The sequence below is a fragment of the Aptenodytes forsteri genome, unplaced genomic scaffold (assembly GCF_000699145.1).
Source record: "Aptenodytes forsteri isolate BGI_AS27 unplaced genomic scaffold, ASM69914v1 Scaffold95, whole genome shotgun sequence".
In the NCBI taxonomy this organism is placed as follows: Eukaryota; Metazoa; Chordata; class Aves; order Sphenisciformes; family Spheniscidae; genus Aptenodytes; species Aptenodytes forsteri.
The window spans coordinates 1,179,650-1,199,505 of record NW_008794624.1 but is presented as its reverse complement, the minus strand read 5'-3'; the positions used below and the strand labels follow the sequence as shown (position 1 = coordinate 1,199,505).

Below are 19,856 nucleotides of genomic sequence, written 5' to 3'. Positions count from 1 at the left end.
AAAGAAAAAAGGGGTTACTAGGGAAAAAGTTACTTATTAGCACTATAGTTCAGGCCAACTGATGGGGTCTGAATGCTACTTGTGTCCAGAACAAGTGAATCAGATTGCTGGTGTAATGTTGTAAAACAGGCAGGTCAAACAAAGCCTTCGAACCCAAACCTCCAAATCACTTGGACAGTGACTTGAAACTCAGTTCAGATTAAGCCCCTTCTCCAATTACAGGGGTTACTTCAAGCACAGCAGCAGATTTTGCCACAGAAGTAAAAAACAAAACAGAATTTCATATAAATTATATGTAATCCTCTATAATTTGAGTATCTTGCATTCTCACACACAGAGTATCAATCGGGCACATGGAGCAACGACACCTTCACCTTCAAAGGTTTATCATAAAGGGGAGCTTTAAACACTAGGTTTTAGTCACCAAAACAAATCTCAACACACAAAATACACAGTTAAGAGTGGGTCAGCTTTCAGGAACCAGATCTTGCTAGTGTGCTGTGTAAAACCAAGCATTAAACTGATTATTTCAAGCAAATTAGAAGACAGACTAACCTGTGGCTTAAAAAGAAACTTTGTGGAGTCAGGTCAAAACCTCAGGCGGTAGCAAAGAAAAGACAAACAAAAAAGGCCAAAGATTAAGCGTGAGAGGATAAATTAGTAGTAGAGGAAAAAGGAGCAAAAACATGTTAAGAGGAATTGGCATTACACTTCTTCCAAAAATGCAGTATTGCAGCGCTCATCTTGTTTCTGAGATACACAGAAATAGTTAATAGTTATCTGCATCATTCCAGTTCAAAGCAAGCTACAAAAAGGAAAAGCAACGGATTGCAAATGACCATCCCACTATTTTGGGAAAACTTAATGATCTTGATCTCCCAAGAGATTCAATTCAACTGCTGTTAGAATCAGTGCTGCCTAGTCCTTTTCCCTTTATTGAACATAAGTTTGTTTGAAATGATAACTAATATAATTTGGTGATGTGGTAACAAACTGGAAAAATGTATATGTTTTCACCATAGGTATTTAGTACTAAAGAATGCACACAATACAGAGGTTTACTTCTTACACCTAACCATCACTGAACCAGGAGTAACTTGTTATAAAATTAACTGCTGTTTAGCAAATTAATTCTAATTAGTAATATTAAAGGCATTCATGTATTTATTTACTCATGAGGTGGAAGGGTTAGAAAAGAGTCTGTCCATGATATATTGATCCTCCTGGTGCTATGAAAAGAATGCTAAAAAGGCTTTAAATATTCCTAAGTTTATTAATAAAAGTCACTTTTTCTATCAGAAGTAATTCCTTTACATAAACAAAAAACCAAGAACAGTACCTGTACCCATAAACAGCATGTTCATTTACGCAAGAGCTAATGTTTCCTTTCGGTTACCAGAAACTTATTTGCCCACCTTTCAAAAAGAGGTTTACTATGAATAGAGGCACTTACATCAGATAAAAACTGCTTTCCAGTTATATAATAACATAAACACCAATTAGTCATTTTAGTTTGAGAAACTCAGTAACTTATAAAAACATTAATTTATTCAATGTTTTCTACAACATTAAGTTATACGAGTTCATACTTGTAACAGCAGGTTAGTAGCAGTTAAGTGATGAACTGCAATTATACTTTGTTGAGGAAGTGTTACAGACAAGACAGTTTAACATTAAATAGTTTAGTAGCAAGTATTCAACAAACCAATGAGTTAGAGACAAACTTTGCCCTCTGAGAAGCTAAATGAAAAAGCAACAATAAAGCTTACAGAACTTAGCTCGTACAATTTGCCTTGAAGGCGGTAGATTGGTTCCCTGAAATAGCAAATTGCAAAAATGAAGTTTTATTTCAGAAACATTTTCTCATTCTTTTCAACTCCAAACAATTAACTTAAACATATGTTTATTATCTTTAAAACAAAAGGTTCAGCAAAGTCCTTTATACCAAAAGTAATCAAGTTTCAACATTTAATTTAAAATGCCAAGCTTTTTCTCCACTTCTTTAGAGAGAGAACATTCACTTAATTAAAAAATCATTCATTTTATTTGTGTATTTTTGAAGAGTCACATAATTGGTTGATTTTCCTTTTATGGGACACTCCAAAGTGATGACAGTTGTTGTGTTTGACACATGTTCCGGCACAGCTAGATAAGAAGGAAATCTCTCCTCAGAAGGGAGAGACTAGTCTTTGAAGCCATTTCAGTGTTTAGACCTTTCAACTTCTTTCATTTTAGTCCAAACCATATATTACATCAAAAATGCCACTCATGCTGGTCAGGCTGTGGAGGACCATCACATCCAAGAAGTTAATGGATTATTTTAACTGACATCTCAAAAATAAGTAGCAATTTCTTGGTGGGAGGAAAAGGTTGGATTTCTACCCCCAAAAAGATGACTAAGTTTTCAAAAAAATGCTAGAACTCTCATCTACGACAGCAGAATAGGAGACTTTCTGAAATGTCAGGTTTATCACCTGGGGGATCTAAATTCAATGGTCGCATTTGAAAACCTTGACCTTTCACCTCCTGAGCACTGTCTGACCAAATTGCACATGAAAACATGAGGAAGATGTTCAATACTGGTAGTTACTTATACAAAATTTCATTGTCTTATTTTTACTAGAATTTTTTATTTCCTTTTAAAGTATGTACTAATTCCATAACATTTTCTTTCTGTGTAAGACTTTGCAAAACCCTCAAAGTGAGCAGAAACCCTCAAAGTTGTAGCATTTTCATTATTTTCATCTCACATAAAAAAGGACTGATCCTGTGAAGTACTGAGCACCCCTGGCCCACACAAAAGCAAAGGAAGAAGCAAAGCTCAGGAGCACTTAGCATCTTGCAGAATCAATCCCATATTCTTATGTGATAAAAAGAAACAAACAAATATTTCATTAATGAATCCCAGTGAAAACGCTAATTAATCTGAGACCATCAACCAGTTATTCTTTTTTTACTTTGAGAGAGGCCTATGGTACATAGTCAACATCTTTGTGAAATCAACTGAAAGTTTTCAGAAGAAGTAAAGGCAAATCCGCTTTTGCTTGCTGAATTGCCCCTTCACTGCTATTAAGCTGTGAACACGTAAGAACTAGTAAAACGACTACGACAAAGCACACACAAGCAAGTACTCACCAGCATTTTGGATTCTGAAATTCACAAGTTTGCCGTTAATGACAAAATACATTGATGTGTAACATGAAAGATTCAATGCACTAAACAGCATGAGAGGGGAGACGCTAACCAGCAGTACAAGCAGTAGCAGAAATATTAAACAATGATGATGACGACAATGAAAGTCAGGTGGCTGTGAAAAATTCAGTAAAACAAGGTGATGATGATATGTTTTATATACGTTTTAAGCAGAAAAGGTAAATGATACACTTACAACAAATAGACACAGCCAAGAAAACCAAACAGCTTAGATTAGCTTGCACATGCCATTATCCATTCTGTTAGGTGCCTACCTGATTTCCCACTGCACTTTTGTTAACCTGACTGCTTCTTTGTTGGGCACTAAGGGAAGCAGAGGAAAAGAGTTATACTGAAGAAACTTGAACTAAGCCAGTTCCCAAGGAATAGATTTTAGCAGTAATAGTTACTTCTGATTCCAGCACTGAAAGCTAGAGTAACAAAGAAACACAGCAAAATCATTACATATATGTGCATATTTCAACTACTTTTTCTTACAGTATAGGAATGCCTGCTTATATTTGCCTGCTTAGGACATAAGGAATATGCACAGCAGACAGCTCCTACTAATCATCTCTTTTGTAACAACATCCTACTTGGATTGGTAAAAGTTACTAAAAGCACAGAGAAATTATGGCTCATGTGGGTAACTTTGGAAACATTAGCCTCTATAAATATTGAAAAGAGACAAAAAGCATGCCATTTCTGTTATTTAGCGCAGTACAACAAAATACTCCCCTGCTGGAGGCTCCTTAGTAGCTTTGTCTTGACAGTTTGTTTTGGATATTATTCTAATATTTATACGCACTTTGAGGGTGTAAATATAACCAATGGATGAAGCCATCACAAAGCTGGTTCAAAAAGCTGGAATCGTATAAGAATAGAGTATACTTGAAATTAAACCATATTTAAAATATTTTGCTCAATTCTTGAACTCTGGTAATCCCAGTTCCTGAAACAAAACACAGTCCTGTCTCAAAAACATAGAAGTTGCCATTAATTCTAAAAGCATTTGCATTACGTGGTGGTTTGTAAGTGTTAGGCCACAAAATTAAAATAATGCTGGAAAGAGGAAGAAAAGCGTTCAGAGAGCAGACTTTGGCTACTCAACCACCAGAGCGGCCACTGGTGACAGAAAATTTTGTTTGGATTAGATTATACCATTTCACCAGGCATTGATTAACTGAAGAAAAAAGCATACATACTAGGTCAGCTACAAACGCTGCTCTGAAAGAGTAAGAAAGAAAGATGTGCTTGGATCACAGCCTATGGGCTAATCCTACAACTGTTTTGTGCACAGCTACTGTTCCAAGGAATTGCTGAAGCACCAAAAACTCAGCCCCATCCCAACTTTGATCCTGCCCTTCGGACCATACTCTTATCAAACCAGCAGTCCACATGCTGTCCATTGGAAGACCCACAAGGATGTTTATTCCACGTGCCTATTCACTGGGCTTAGCTCTCAATCATCCAGATCCTTTTAACCAAATAACATTGCATGTCTCTGCATCGTCTGAGTTGCATAAGCTTTGGTGCATAAATTATGATCAAATAAAGTGCACACAGAAAACACAGCACTAACCCCTCACCAATTCTGATCTGTTGTTTGAGAAACACACAAGATGGCTTTAGGAAATCTAATTGCCATTCTTTTGGTTTGGTTTTGGGTTTTGTGTTTTTTTTTTTATTTTATCGCCTTAGGAAAGCTAATTAGACCACTAACATCATACTAAGAAACCCATGCCTTTTAGAAATAGAGCAGCAATTGGTCCTCTATTTACTGTTCTAAATACAAATTACTCTTTATGTAGATTGAAGCATGTAGCTATGTCTGAGTTACACCAACTGGAAACAAATCCAATCCCAACATTTTATCACTCATTCTGCTAAATGAGAAACGTTAATATTCTAAGATTTCACAATTTCATAACTATGCAAAGTTGTTCTAAATATTGGCATTCTTAAATCCTTCTCAAGTCAATTCACATCACACTGTACCTGCCTTAGGCCCTGTAATGCTGCAAGGTAGTTTGAAACGTCTTGTGCTCTCATTCTTATGAACAAGGTTCACAGGACTTACACTTATAAAACACTGCAGTCACGTAGACAACCGGCTAGAAGACTGAGCAAAAGAAAGGAAACAATAGGGAATCTGGGGAATCTATAGTCTAGGATGTTTAGATACTGCAGAAGCCCATATGCTACCCAAAAATTATTTCATTTTCCAGTTCTAACATAACTGCTATAATAATGATTATAGTTTAAAATGTGCATTTTCTACTGTTTAGCTCAAATTAATATATTTTACATTTTAAATTGTTCTTAGTTATCCAAGTTTTCTCTTCCAGTTGAGCACAAGTCAAAGATACTTCCCTTCCCATCAGTTTCAACCTATAGAAACACTTGTTTAAACTTATCAGCGAACTTAAGCGAAAAGCCATTTGTTACCTGCGTATACCCCGTGCACAGTGGCTGGGGATTTCTAGATCTCAACTGGCAAAAGAGGAAGCAGCTTTCCCAAGAAACTGAACTCGAACATTGCAACTCCTTGGAAAAGACACAGCAGTGAGGACCACGTACTGAACTACAGGCCCCAGCAGCAGCATCCATGAGGGGGATTTTTCTCAGGGGAGAGACATAATGAAATAGCTCCAGATATACCTGGCACTCCAGAATCCAAGACTATAAAACATGGAAGGTTCCAACTTGACACAAGGAAAAGTCTTTTCACAGTAAGGAGAGGCAAGCATTGGAACAGGCTACATAGAGAAGCTGGAGAATCTCCGATTTTGGAATTTTTCCAGATCTGATTGGACAAAGCCCTGAGTAACCTGGTCTGAACTCAGCATTGACCCTCCTCCGAGCAGGAGGTTGGACTATGTGACTTCCCAAGGTCACAACGCACACCATGAATATATATGGAGTGTTTTTAGCAGGCTTTTTCCTGTCAGAAAAGGATGAAGAGAAGTAAATAGCAGGCACGTTGTTATCTTGACCTCTAGAAGGCCAGCTACCATTCCTACAACATCCTGTCATTCGTCAAGAGAACTGATAAAGATATCTAGGACCTGCAAACAATTCTAGAGAAAGTTGCTCAAACCAAACACATAAACAATGCCTGGCTTTGCCTTCCCCCCTCTCAGCTTACTGAACTCCACGTTTTAAACCTTCACGGCATACTGCCAAAGATGTAGACCTTCCTTCACAGTGCTAACTAGAATAGGCAATAGTATAATCCATACTATGGTGCCAAACTTTGTTGCCAGCATCCCACATGGATGAAACCTGTTGTGATTCCAAACACTGTTATGGCAAATATGGCATGAGTATGGAACATTTATTCTTCAAAGAGTGAAGACCTTTTTAATGGTTTTAATAGTGTCAAAATACTGGTATGAAGTCCCTGAGGCACAAATTGCTGGAAGCTGAGGGAGAACATTCTGGAGAATATTCTCACAGCCTTTTCAGTTAAGCGAGGAGAATGTCAAACTAGGCCCTGCAGGGCATTCTGCTACTATTATTCTCTACAGCCAAACAGCAGGCACACTTACGTGACATCCATTACTCTGAGCAAAACTGTTTCACATGGAATCACAGCTCCCAAAATATGCATTAGCAACAATGTGGAAAGACCACCAATATTATACATTTTTGTGGTCCTAAAATGGATACAGTGAGGGCATCGTCTTGCCAAAGCTGTTTCCTGAGCAGATGCATATGATTCCAGACCAAGACATAAGCTTCAGCTTCAGTGAAACCAGGCTTCTGAACTGGGGTAAAAAATCCCCTACAAGTGGGACAGAGTTCAACACTATATATTGAGAAAGAGCATGCTCCTGCATGTTTCGGACTTTGCAGCTTGCATCTTCACTGTCACACTTCAGGACTTGTGTTGTGAACTTAGTTAAAAAAAAGAAAAAAAAACAAACACCTGACAGTGTCTTTATAACAAAGTCTCTATATACGTACTTTGCGAAGCCAATGAAGTCTTCATGGTTGGTGTTGATGTAAGAAACCTGGATATCAATCAGCAGCAGCACCTATTAGGGGAGACAGGAGAGGAAAAAAAAAAAAAGGATGGGTAAGGTAGAAGAGAGAGATTGAGGAAAAGGAAGGGAGAAAAGAACAGAACTTTTGAGTTTTCTGCTTTATTGAATATTGCTTTCATAATCGTTCAAGCCAAAAGCAACAATATTTTCTAAATCCCACCACTTCTGTTCATGTGCTTGTTTAATAAGCTAGACTACAGAAGAGCTATTCCCTCTTCCTGTTTTTCTTCCTCACAGACCTCATTTTTCACTATCTTGGCCCTTGTCTACTTCATTAAGATCAATCATACATGGCCAGAGAGAGTTTAATAATATATAGATTCTAAGTCTACGTTTTGCAAGTTAAGCAAAATTCTGCCTATTTGTAGCATTCCAGCCAAGCCAGCAAGGAACCTAAACCATAAACCTAAAATCAGGGTACCTAAATTTTCTTTAGGTACTACACAAAGAAATGGTAGGTAAGCTAGCCCTGGCCCAGAAAATGTACAGTGCAGGTACCAGACAGCCATTCTGGTGCACACATCTGGCTTGAGAGATGGGCTAGTCAACGAAATAACAGAATGAGTGGTTTGTGTAGTTCTCACTTGCCAGTCCTAAATAGCCCAGAGACAGAATTTTATTTGAACTTGACAATCTAACTCAGCAAAGAACTTGCTAAGATATTAGAGAAAGCTCACTCCCACCCTTGAACAGTTTCTTGTTCATGCATGAGACTGCACTTTCCCCCCATCTTTTCAGACTTCCATTTATCAGCAGGGAGCAAGGAAGAGACCTATTGCTACCAAATGGTAGCATTTAATCTCTTCAAAGTGTACAGTTATTTCTGTACAGCTCTTCAAACACAGCATCACTCCCAAATTCTTCACAATTTCCAGAAGATATTAGGTGCCTCACTCAGAGCAAGAGATAGTGGGGATTTCAGTCTAGCTCTATCCTCACTAGTGTTTTATTTATTAACGATAACTGCTAACAGCATAAATAATGATGTGAATATGTGACAATAACCTATTTGACCAATTCTTGGCATTTACAAAAAGCTGGTATTTTGTACTTTGTTCTGGGAAATTGCCAGGTATGTGCACACAATGAAGAATGGAATAATAAGAAAAAAAGACTCAATTGTTCTAAGTAACTTGTATCTTCTTCCAAATTTTGAAATAACTGAGTGTGCTAACTAGAACTCCCTGCAAGTACAAGCCCAGCAAATACAATTTTTTTTTAAATTATTTTTTAAGACAGCATTCACAGCACAGATTAAAGGAAAAGCAGCAGGACATGCTGCACAGCTCCCTAGCTCAGACAGGGACAGGACTAGAGAGCTAGGAGTCCAGAACAACTTAGGAGCTCTGCCTAGCCCTTCTTCCCCAAATATTTCTGTTGTCACGCTCTGCACTCTCCAGACAACAATTCCTGTTTCCACTTCCAGTGCGTTTTCTCACAGGTAATCTAAGCTTTGAAGTTTCCTGGATTTGGAGTGCTTAGCTGGGTGATGAATGTTCTAAACAAGTTTCTCTGAAAAAAAAATTTTTTTTTTTTTAAACTTTTTTTAAACTTGAATGAAAGCTTGTCACTTCCACAAGAGCCCCAGTACAATTGCTTGTGGGCCTCACTGTAATTAGAACATGGGATGGGTATGTTAAAAAAACTTGGAAACAAAGCAGAAAAAAGGCTGGGTATTTCTGTGTGCTTTTGTTTAATCATTAATCGATTTCCCACAAACACCTGTTGTGGCACAGCTAAGAAGATGGTACACTGTGGCACAGGAACAAGCCAATGCTACTTTAAGCCACCAATCCTAATCTTGAAAGACCAGATCAGGATTTTCTGTAACAATTCTAGTCTCCTCTGTCAAAGATAAGTGGTAGAAGAACAATTTCTCTCCGCCTCTAAAATGTGCAGCCTGCTGGGGGGGGGAGGAAAAAAAAAAGAAAAAAAAAGAAAAAACTTTGTCTTACTGTACTTTGTACGTAAGAACTTTCCTCCTTCACACACTTCCCCAAACTGTTAGATCTCCTATTTATTCTCACCTGATCCTTGGTCTTCTCTTCTCTTTCACGAATGTAGCCGGCAACAATTCGTTCTGTTTCCTCACACAACCTTGGATACGTTGCCAACTGAAAAGCAAAATTAATAGAAATTTACACCTGCAGGGTGGCTTCAGCAGAATACAAACAGGCGACCTCCAGCTTTCCTCTTTGGAAGAACGCAATTATTATAAATGGTTGGGCTAAAAGTTAACCACACTACAAAGCAAGCCTTACTTGCTATTAATGGTCATTTTCCACAGAAACTGGAGAGACCCAAACCCTTGGATTGTTTCTGTGCTTTTGCTCCATGGAACACTGAGGAAAAGAGACTTTGGACATGTGAACCACAGTTTATCAGCCTTGGGGTGAGGTTTCTCCATGCCTCTCTCTTCTACAGTGCCTAATTCCAGAATGGCGCTTTAAATAATTTCCAAGTTTCTTGTTCTTTGAAGGCTCCACCTGGTGGCAACATCTTTATGTCTCAGTAACAATACTTAAAAATGTAAACAGCAAAACACAACAGTAAATTTGGCCAATAGCACTGGGAAAAGAATCTGCACAACTAATTCAAATGACATATCTTCCAAATTTTGACAAAAGTGAAAAAACCTGGAAACTCCACTCAAAATATTGTGGTGAATCTGCTTCTCTATGATCTTTGCCAAAAAGATTGTCACCCTTTCCTGTTTTAAGAAATAGCTCCTTTACCTGCTCATTGGTACCAAAAAAAATTGCATTATTCAGAAAAATGCAGAGGATGTGACAGGATATTTCTCAACAACTTCAGCATACCTGTGCTCACATCCCAGAACTGTCCTGTACTTGCTGCTAGCAGAGTACCCTGCACTCTGAGACAGTGGGAAAGACACATGAACAGGTGAGACAATAAAAGTAGCCAGTTAGCTAAGAAGTCTACAAGAGTCAATGGGATCTTCTAGAATATCACAGAGTAATGGGAGAAAAGAGAATTGAAAATCAGCAACTGTTAGTTGTCAATGCTCCAGACAAGTGAGTCACAGGTATTTACGGATGACAACTTTCCTATGAAGGTGAAAAGTGCGAGAGAAAAAAAAGCTTCATATTAATATATCTGACATGCTTCCTTAGCCACAGCTGGGGAGGTGTGAAGTTTGAGGTTTCATTCTAAGAGTATACACCAACCCAAGCACAGACTTCAGGAAATCCATTCCCAAATGCTCATAGTAATGCTCTGTTTAGTTTTGATGAACGTATTTCTTAATTTATTACACTTGCAGGATCTTGAGTTAAAAGTTTACCTGATGCACACAACTTCCACATCAGGAAGTTCAATGCCTAGCAGCTCTTTCCACTTAAACGTTCAACACTTCTGTGCAGCAAGCTCATTCATCAACACTATTGCAAGGATGTACAAATACAAGGGAGATGAAGTCTTCCCAGCTTTCCACTTCTGATTTCTTGACAGCTGGAGATCAGACGTTTTGGGCTTGTGTATGAGAAAAGCACAGGGGAAGTTGTGGACCCATTACATTGCAAAGAACTGTGGTGCTACCCAGTAAAGTTTCAACACAGCACGACCATTTTTCTCTCGATAGATGTCTCTGAACACATTTGAGGCCTTTGCTCTAGAAAAGTTTCACTGTTTCTTCCTCTTATTAGCATTGGAAAAGACAACTTGAAAGTACAATTTTTTTTGCCGATTTACACATCCATGGAATTGCTGCCTATGTTCCATTTTCAGTACCAATGAAAACATGGTTTTAAAGAGGAAACTGGAAACTGGAGGCACCTCTTGACTTAAAAAAACTCCAATCATAAGGGGGGGTATATATATATATATATATATGCGCAAAACACAGGAACCAAAAAAATGAACATTTCCAGCATTACATTGTTTTGAGAGTTTTGCAGAAGTTGTAATTGCTTTAGAGAATCTTAGTCTGTACATCAAGTGACTAGATCAGAAATCTCTTATAATACTGTAAAATGCAAGACAGGCTTTATATTATCTACTATACCATTACATTATACTTAACTTACCAGAGCTACTTGAAAGTTACCTTTTTAGTGCACTTCTTGACAGTGTTGATTAACTCTTGCATCACTAGATCCACACTTTTTAAGCACGGTCCTTTCAGTTTGACTATCTGTTTTTTAACAATGGCTTCAAATGCCATATCTGGAGTAAACAAACCTGTTCTGTGGACATAAAAGAATATGTAAGACAGTAATAAAAACATCATGCAAGGAAGATGGGGTTTTTTTTACTGAATCACTCATATCTTCATTTTCATAGGCTTTCAGCTGAGTAATAACAATCCCTACACAAACAGACTTCCACAGAACTAAATTTGCTCCTTTCTCTAAAAAAGTGTCATTGTGAGTAAGAATATAAAAGTAGAAACATGCCCTATTACTTGAAGATGACTGTGAGAACTCTAAAGAACACTGATATAATGCAGTAAAGCCTCTTCAGCAGTGCATCAAACCTTAGAGAAGGGATGAATGGCAGCTGCAGCACTCCATGCACAATCACTTGCATAGCAAACCGTTAAGAATCCTACAGCTGCACTTTTCTCTTCACTCACAACAGGAAACGTGGTTCTGTTACTCGGAGTCCTATATGGAGAATTTCACAGTTGGTCACTGCAGGGTGCATGACCTTATATAACAGATACCTCACAGAACCAGTTCTAAACAAACAGGCCTTACTTCTCTTTCAAACACTGCTTGCAAAGGTCTATCTTGGCAGATAAATTATATAAAAAAGCAAACTATAAAAACATGTCCAAAACTATCAGTTTACTACCATAAATTGCTCATCAAGACCTTTCCATCAATAAGGCCAGAAAAGTTCAAATACTTCACCACGGCTACTAAAGTCAACCATTTGAGAATTTACTACACAAGTAACGCAAAGAACATTTTCCAAAACACTAAGAACAACAAAGTTTGTAAGCAGTGCCTTTGACAGGTATTACGTACTCAGAAAGGGCGGGGGGGGGGGACGGGATGACAGACACAAACCACAAAAGAACCCCCCAAGCTTTTTGGAATCTGTTCTATTGTCAAAGGAACAAAAAATGGATATGCATCTGATAAAATGTCCCTCCAAAATAGACTGATCATTCCAAAGTGAGATAATTAAGTCATTCCAAACCAAAAAACCAAATACCTCCTCTTCCCAAACCTAATAATATACCGCAGACATATCCACAAAGTGAAACCTCAGCCAACCATTTGTAAATCAGTCATTTCAAGAAACGGTTGAGAATAAAGGGGAGTAAGGTAGTGCAAGGAGTCTGCTGTAACACAAGCTGAAAGGTTTTTTTCCATATCAAGACACAAGTTTTCCCGCTAAAACTTACGACTTTTCAGGAATACAGGCTTAAGAGAACTGCAGACATTACCAGAAAAAAAGTTACTGGTTTTCTCTGTAAAATAATTTTTCAGTACTTCCAGGTAAATTAAACCTCTTTGGGCAAACCAACTGTTTGGCCCAAAATAGCTACCTAAAAAACAGAAGTGTAAAGGAGTGAAAGAAAAAAAGTCAGCTGCTGGGAGCAGCGCGTTAGTAACTTAGTCCGGCAGTCAATAGCCAGTGTGTCCACAGGTTAAAAAGACCACACCCTCTATAATGTGACTGGGCTTGAAAACTTGGGAGCACTTGCCTGATACCATGTATGTTCTTGATGGCATAACTTATTTCTCTCCGCAGTTCCTTCTCATTGAATTCCATCTAGAGGAACAAAAGCATATGAGATCATATTAGGGAAAGTTTTTAATAAAACAGAAAATATTACCTCTCCCAATATAACTGGAAGACAGGCAAGTTCAACTGGCAAATTATTCGTTTCTAATTATGCTAAACAAAGCATAAGTATTTTAAAACATTTTAACACTAAGGCTACAGGCAGCAGTAAGGATTGTTGAAAATTATGCACCCTTCCATTCCAGATATACCAACAGCTGGAACAATTTTGCAGAGTTGACAGAGTAAGCCAGAAACAGGATTTGGAAGAGGCAACTTTTTTTAAGCCTGGTTTCCTAAAGTGGTGCAACTTCTGTGATTATGGTCTGTTTATCCTCCCCTTCCCATTCTACTGTTTTTCAATGAAATTTAAGAGAGGAGTGGACTCAATTATGAAGTTATAAAGGTTTTCTTTAAGTTTCTTGAAAGCCAGCTAGCTGGAAGAGAAGTTAGTGTTGTCACAAATGAAAGGGTCATTACCTAAGTCCAACTGTCATCTGTTCTGTTGGACTGCTAGTTGACCTACCACATTTAAACCTTGGAACCAGCCACAACCCTGTCTGGTTTTTACCCAACTGAAAGTTAGGGGATGTCAAGGCAGTTGAACATAAAACAGGTGGAAAGGAAGCTTAGGAAAAGTGTAAAAGAATGGGGACTAGAGATACAGTACAGTTCATGGTGAGGGGAAGCTGAAGTCATTGCAGTGAAAGAAAAATCAAAGAATATGTAACACAAATTCACAGGAAACCAGGCTTCATTAGTTCACACCCCACTGGACCTCCGTTACCCAAAGGATGGGTAAGCAAGAAGAGATGTATCAAGAGGAGAAATGTTATCTATCTCGAAACACCAAATTTGCTTCTACTCCACCTCCCACTATGAAAGCATAGGACTGAAAGCTGGCTTTGGTTTAATGCATTGAATACAGGAAGTAGAAAACACAGAAAATGGCTATTTTCCATAACTCTAATTTTAATAGGTACTAGCTACTTGAACGCGACAACTTAAGTTTACCAACCGTAGTTGTTTGCCTGCCCCATCTAACCAGAAGGAAGATGCCATTTGTGATAAAACAATAAAAAAGCATGGAAAATAGTAAGAACTGGGACTATAATTCTATTCTAATTTATATACTTCAGAATTCTTAGCATGTGTCAGTATCCAGAACTAGAAATTAAGCCAAATGTCTCAATTATGACTTCATGTAATTTCTTCCACAGTTAAGAGCATGTTCTTCCAGTCAGACCTTATCCTGGCTTTACTACTATCAGTATGAACATAAGAATACATAAATAAAACACAAAGCACACCAGCAACATGGATAAATACCTTCACTAGTTCAAAAGGAAAACGTTCATGGAAAATACGATTGATTTTGGCACCTCCTGAAAGTTCTAGTGTGTCAACCTGATCTCCTGATCCTTCGATTCTTTTTTCAAAGTCCACTGAAAACTGTTGTACCATCCTAAATTTCAAAGGGGGGGGAGAAAAAAAAACCAAAACACAACCATTTAAGCATGTCAACTACCAACTCTTACTTTAGTACTATGTGACTACTAGTGCCTGTTAAAACATGTTTAGGAATTGACAAAAGTATCTATAACAACAATTCATTCAGCCAAGCTGCCAATCCATAAAATCCATACCTACACACACACCCCCTACACCCCTCCTCTCTCACAAGACACAGCTCAGTATATTTTTCTTTCTCCATAAACATTGTATTATTTTTTTTTTTTAAATACTGTTTATTAAACTAGTGCCTGTTAAAACATGTTTAGGAATTGACAAAAGTATCTATAACAACAATTCATTCAGCCAAGCTGCCAATCCATAAAATCCATACCTACACACACACCCCCTACACCCCTCCTCTCTCACAAGACACAGCTCAGTATATTTTTCTTTCTCCATAAACATTGTATTATTTTTTTTTTTTAAATACTGTTTATTAAACTGTATATTAAAGTCAGCTACAAATACAGCAGGGTACCAGGCTACATTTGTGTTTTATCAATGATCACAAAATTGTAAATGCTACCATTATTTATTACATAAATTTTTAATATATTTTAAGAGGAGAAAAAGCGATAGCACTCTTTTTAGTAGGATAAGCAAATAAAAGTCCCGACATTTAAGTTATAATACTTAATACACTTGAATAGAAAAGCACATCCATATTTAGATGCTGTTACAGAAACTGCAGAGCCCAATGGGGCAGACCACCACAAGCAAAAATCTCCAATCTTACGGAGATTTGCGGAGAGCTTACTTCTCCACAATGACCCTTTGATCTTTCTAATGTCTTTCAAAAAGATACAGTCCAACAGCATGATGTGAATCAAGCCACTAAGCTGATGCAGTGCTGGAAAACTTGGAAGAGGTTGCTAAGGAACTTACTTTCCCATGCCAAAAAGCTAGCCCAAGAAGCAGTACTAACACGTCAATGTGGCAGCTGTCAGTACCACAAGCTCCAGCTTACTTGGTTGTGCTTAGACTTCTGCAGCAGGAACATTTAGAAGAACACACATGAGAATTCCTCCAGTTATGGAAGATTCACAAATAGCTCAATTTTTATTTTTTAAGTAAGTACAGGCATTTGGTCATAAAATTTGAAATGACAGATTCTGCCAAAAAGTAATACTGCATCTCAACTGTACGTGAACCTCAGATACCTGTATGGCCAGGTTAACAGAATTACAGAAAAAGTCTAAGTGTAGGGCCCCAGACTCAATTTTTGAAGAGGACTGCAGAAACTTAAGATCATCTTATGGGGTGAGGCGAGGCAGATTTTTTTTGTTTGTTTGTTTTCTTACATGCATTATGGCACTCGTTCTCAAGAATCAGAGGAAAGGGTTCTAGTTATGTTACTTTCCACACCCCAAAAGAAAAAGGGAAAGTGAGGAGAATTTTTACTGACAAAAGAAGTTAATTTCTACTATAGGACCCACTTATAACGAAGGAATTAGAAAAAACTATGCAGAGAAGTATCACGTAAGATGACTTAGGCTGAAATGGATTCAATTCTTTTTCCTTTAGAACATGTTACAATAGTAGAACAAGCATGAGATACCAGCAACACCTAACAATTCACAACACTTCGTATATGTGTTTCTAGCAGTTAAGTCACCAAATATAGAGAGTGAAAAAAAAACTGCCTGTGTTGTACTGTCATGGAAGAGTAAAAGGTGATGTCCCTCTGTTTTTGCAACCAAATCATCTGAAGTAAAGTCATGAGGGACAGACTTACATCTACTCTTTTGGACACAGCTGTTACAAAAACGAGTCAATCAGAGTCTTCAGCTGGCTCAAGAAAGCCTCTCTAGTTCAGGAGACCATTTTCCCTTCTGAATTCCCGACTTTTAATTAGAGAATGAATCCTGCCCAAAACTTATACATTTTCATGACCCAGTGCTATCACCATCTATCCCAGAGAACCGAGAAGGCTGAAAACCTTTGAAATCAGTCAGAGTAGGAATGTGACAACAGTCATGTAAGAGAGAAGAGCTACGTATATTTTACGTCTCTGTTTTTCTTCCTTTAGATGCTTCCTCTTCTAAGAGGTAAATCTTAATTGCATATGAACATAGAAGTGGCTGCAGAGTGCTACAATTTAAAAAAAAAAAAAAAAAAAAGAGAGAGAAAATGGCAGACCTTTCAGGTGAAAAGGTACACAATACTGAGTATCAAGCATCCCTGGAAACAGACCAAGTAAGGAAGCTGCATGAAGCAAAGCAGCAGGTGCTAACTTGGCTTCAATCTGAAACATCTGCATTGCCCTTTTTCCTTAGTGCTAAAACCACAATAAAGAAAATTTAAAAATGATTCCAATTCCACTTGATTCAGAGTCAGATGAACAGTCATCTCTGTTCCATCACTTTAAAATATAATGTTATCAGACAGACTTATTTTGTGGATGAGACCTAAACTGGACAGTGACTTCAGCAGTGAAAAAGCTTTCTACTTCGGAACTTACGATAATAATGTAGCTCCAGAAATCGTTGCAATTCCTCCGACAAACAACAACAGTATTCAACCCATGACTTCTTGAGCCCAAAAGGGTCAACATCTGCCAGATCAGTTTTAACACAAGCACAGGTGGCACACCACATCACCTATTTTGCTGCTAGTTGTCAGATACATGCTCAGAGAGACAAACCACAAGAAAAAGGTTTTCACACACCCCAAAACACTATCACTTGAATGTAAGAATGGCTGCACTACAGCGGAACAAAAGCCATATCATGACAGTTACCAACAATAAGTGCCTAGGAGAACAGAGCAAGCACACTGTAATATTTCTCCAGAATACTCTCTTGGCCTCAATAAATTGCTGCTCGTGGGTTCCATACAGCAGGAATTTGTCCTTGTACTTACTAACCTTAAATGTCTTCCCATCCCCAAGAATTTGCCTAGCTGCTTTCTGAAAGCACACAAATTTTTAGTATCAGCTCCTGCAGCAAAGAGCTCTGTGGCTTAGGTTCACATCACATGAAGGACTACCATCTATGATTAATTTTGATCTTGCCATCTTCAAGTTCTTTTGGATAGCCAAGTTTTTATATTGGAAAAAGAAGCATTCCTTATTCTCCTTTCAGACTCCTCATCTTACAGACTTCTAACACAATCTCCTCCCCTTGCTTGAGGTCATCTTTTTGGCAGGCTGAAGAATGCGTCTATACAATCAGAAGCAGTTTCTTACCTTTGATCATCTATGTTGTCCATCTTTGTACCTTCTCCTGTTCTGCTTTCTCTCTTTTCTAGGATTACTAAAATTAATTTAGGGAAAACCCTGCTGAAATTGTAGAGTAAATAAAGTGTTCTGGAACATCAAGCACAGAATTTTTTGGAGTTTGCATATAGAATCCTTCACCATATCCTAATCTTTAAATTTAAACCCATTAGAAAGGGAAGGAAAAAAAAAAGCAAACCTATACAAAGTGGAAAAGCAGAGAAAAGACTAGACACTCACTGCAACAAGGCTTTCGTTTTTCTGGTTGGATCTTCTGGTCTGAAGTTTTTGTATACCTCTACTTCATGTTCTATAGAAAGCAGCTGGCTCTGGAGTTTGCTTCTGAAGGCTGGCAGGGTATCCCGAATATGATTGGTAAGTTGCTAAAAAGCAAATAAAAGTCCTTTTATACTGTTAATAAAGTTGAAAGCAAGACCACAACCATTTCCTTTTGACTGCCAAGCATATCAGCCATGACCTGTGCTAGTTTACCAGTGTAGTTCCTTTTGATCTTTGAAGCAATGGAGACTGTTAAAAGAACAATACAATATCCCTTTCGCAAACACATTATAAGAAGGCTTGAAAAATTCCTTCGTCTGCTCACTCACTGAGCCCTGTTACTACATACTTGTTTAGTTACACACAGAAAAGTTATACACATTACATATTTAATTTGAAATGACCTCTCATCACTTAGCACTGACGCCACCACTCCCATTTTGGTGATTTTCCTAAGGGAGTTTCCCAGTTCCCTATATACTTTTTCAGCATGACGACTCCTTTACTTTACAGCCACAAGGCAATGTGGGACAAGGAAGAGATTCTGAGCATCCACAGCCCATTAAGAACAGAGATGGAAGGAAGCGTAGACATACAGAGTACCTACTTGGCACTCTCCCACCATTGGGAAAAAAATCACCTCCACGTGATTTCTGCTCCCTTGTACAAAGTATACTAAAGGGAAGAGATTTTGCCCTCATATTAACGATTACAGAACCTTACCTTTTTAAACACTTGATTTTTGGCTGAAAAAGGTTCTCTCACTCAAGACTACTGGTTTTCATTTCTGAAAATATACCTAAAAGTACTGGAAAATAAACTGAAGGAGAGTAGAAAAAGGCTTACCAGACCTGTGCTTAACTTACCTCACTTACTTTTGTATATATATGTTGTAATGTGTTTGGACAGCACTATCAATGTCTTACCTGTGCCATAAATTTCTCATGCATTGTACCCATTCTTTGATTAAAACCAAAGTGGACTTCTTGCACTATGCTGCAAACCCTCTTCCCAACCCCAGTCAGACAAGCTATAAATTAAGAATGTCATATATTAAAATATGTAAACTGAAAATTAAAGTTGTTCAGCAGACCCGACAGGCACAAAATCAAAACCTGGAGTTTCCCTGGAGCACCACCTTGTGGATGCAGAGAAATATAAATATTACCTGAAACCACAAACACTAATAGGTCCCTAATATCTTACGGACGAAACTTAACTAGATCTTCTCATATATAATATTCTGCATGCAGTAATAGCAACAGAAGACCAACAGTTCATACTGAAATAGGTAAATTTACGAAACAGCTCACAAAAAAAGTTAATAGTACATAAAGTAATGCAAGCCAGGACAGATAAGACAGTCCAAAGGTATATGCAGCTCATGCTTTAGTCTCAAAACTAAGACACATGAATTAAACTTTCAAGATATAAAAAGAGGCAAAATATCCTAAACACAGACAAAATCGCAGGATACAAGCAAGTTCTGGCATCCTGCTGAAGACTTTGGTTCTGAGGCACAAATAAATGGCATTAGCATTCTTTTTGAGCGAGTCCAGAGCATGCCATAACCTGGCTGTCAAGTTACAGCTGCAAAGTCACTGTAGCAAGAAATTAAGCAAGCCAGCCACTTAGTTTCCTACCTTAATCGATAACTTTTCTGCTGTTTCCAGCTGCTGTCCAAAATGGACAAAGCCAGACTGACCTGGTCTTTGTCTATTCCAGACCAAAGGCTGCAATTTGACAGCGAACTGGAGAAAACACTATCAAGTTTGACTTGCAGGAATGCCAAGAACAGTGGTCAGCTGATAAACTGAGTTTAAAAAAAAAAAAAAAAAAGGAACCAC

The 19,856-nt window shown here is 37.9% G+C and overlaps 1 protein-coding gene across 1 annotated transcript in view; it reads right to left on the bottom strand.

The window, feature by feature from the left end:
- Window positions 1-19,856, bottom strand: part of DNM3 (dynamin 3) — a 167,484-nt gene that overhangs the window by 132,569 nt on the left and 15,059 nt on the right. The window contains 8 exon segments of the mRNA XM_019470486.1: window positions 1,786-1,815; window positions 3,468-3,516; window positions 7,162-7,232; window positions 9,269-9,355; window positions 11,308-11,446; window positions 12,919-12,986; window positions 14,328-14,463; window positions 17,971-18,113. Coding sequence (XP_019326031.1) covers window positions 1,786-1,815; window positions 3,468-3,516; window positions 7,162-7,232; window positions 9,269-9,355; window positions 11,308-11,446; window positions 12,919-12,986; window positions 14,328-14,463; window positions 17,971-18,113 — 723 coding nt within the window.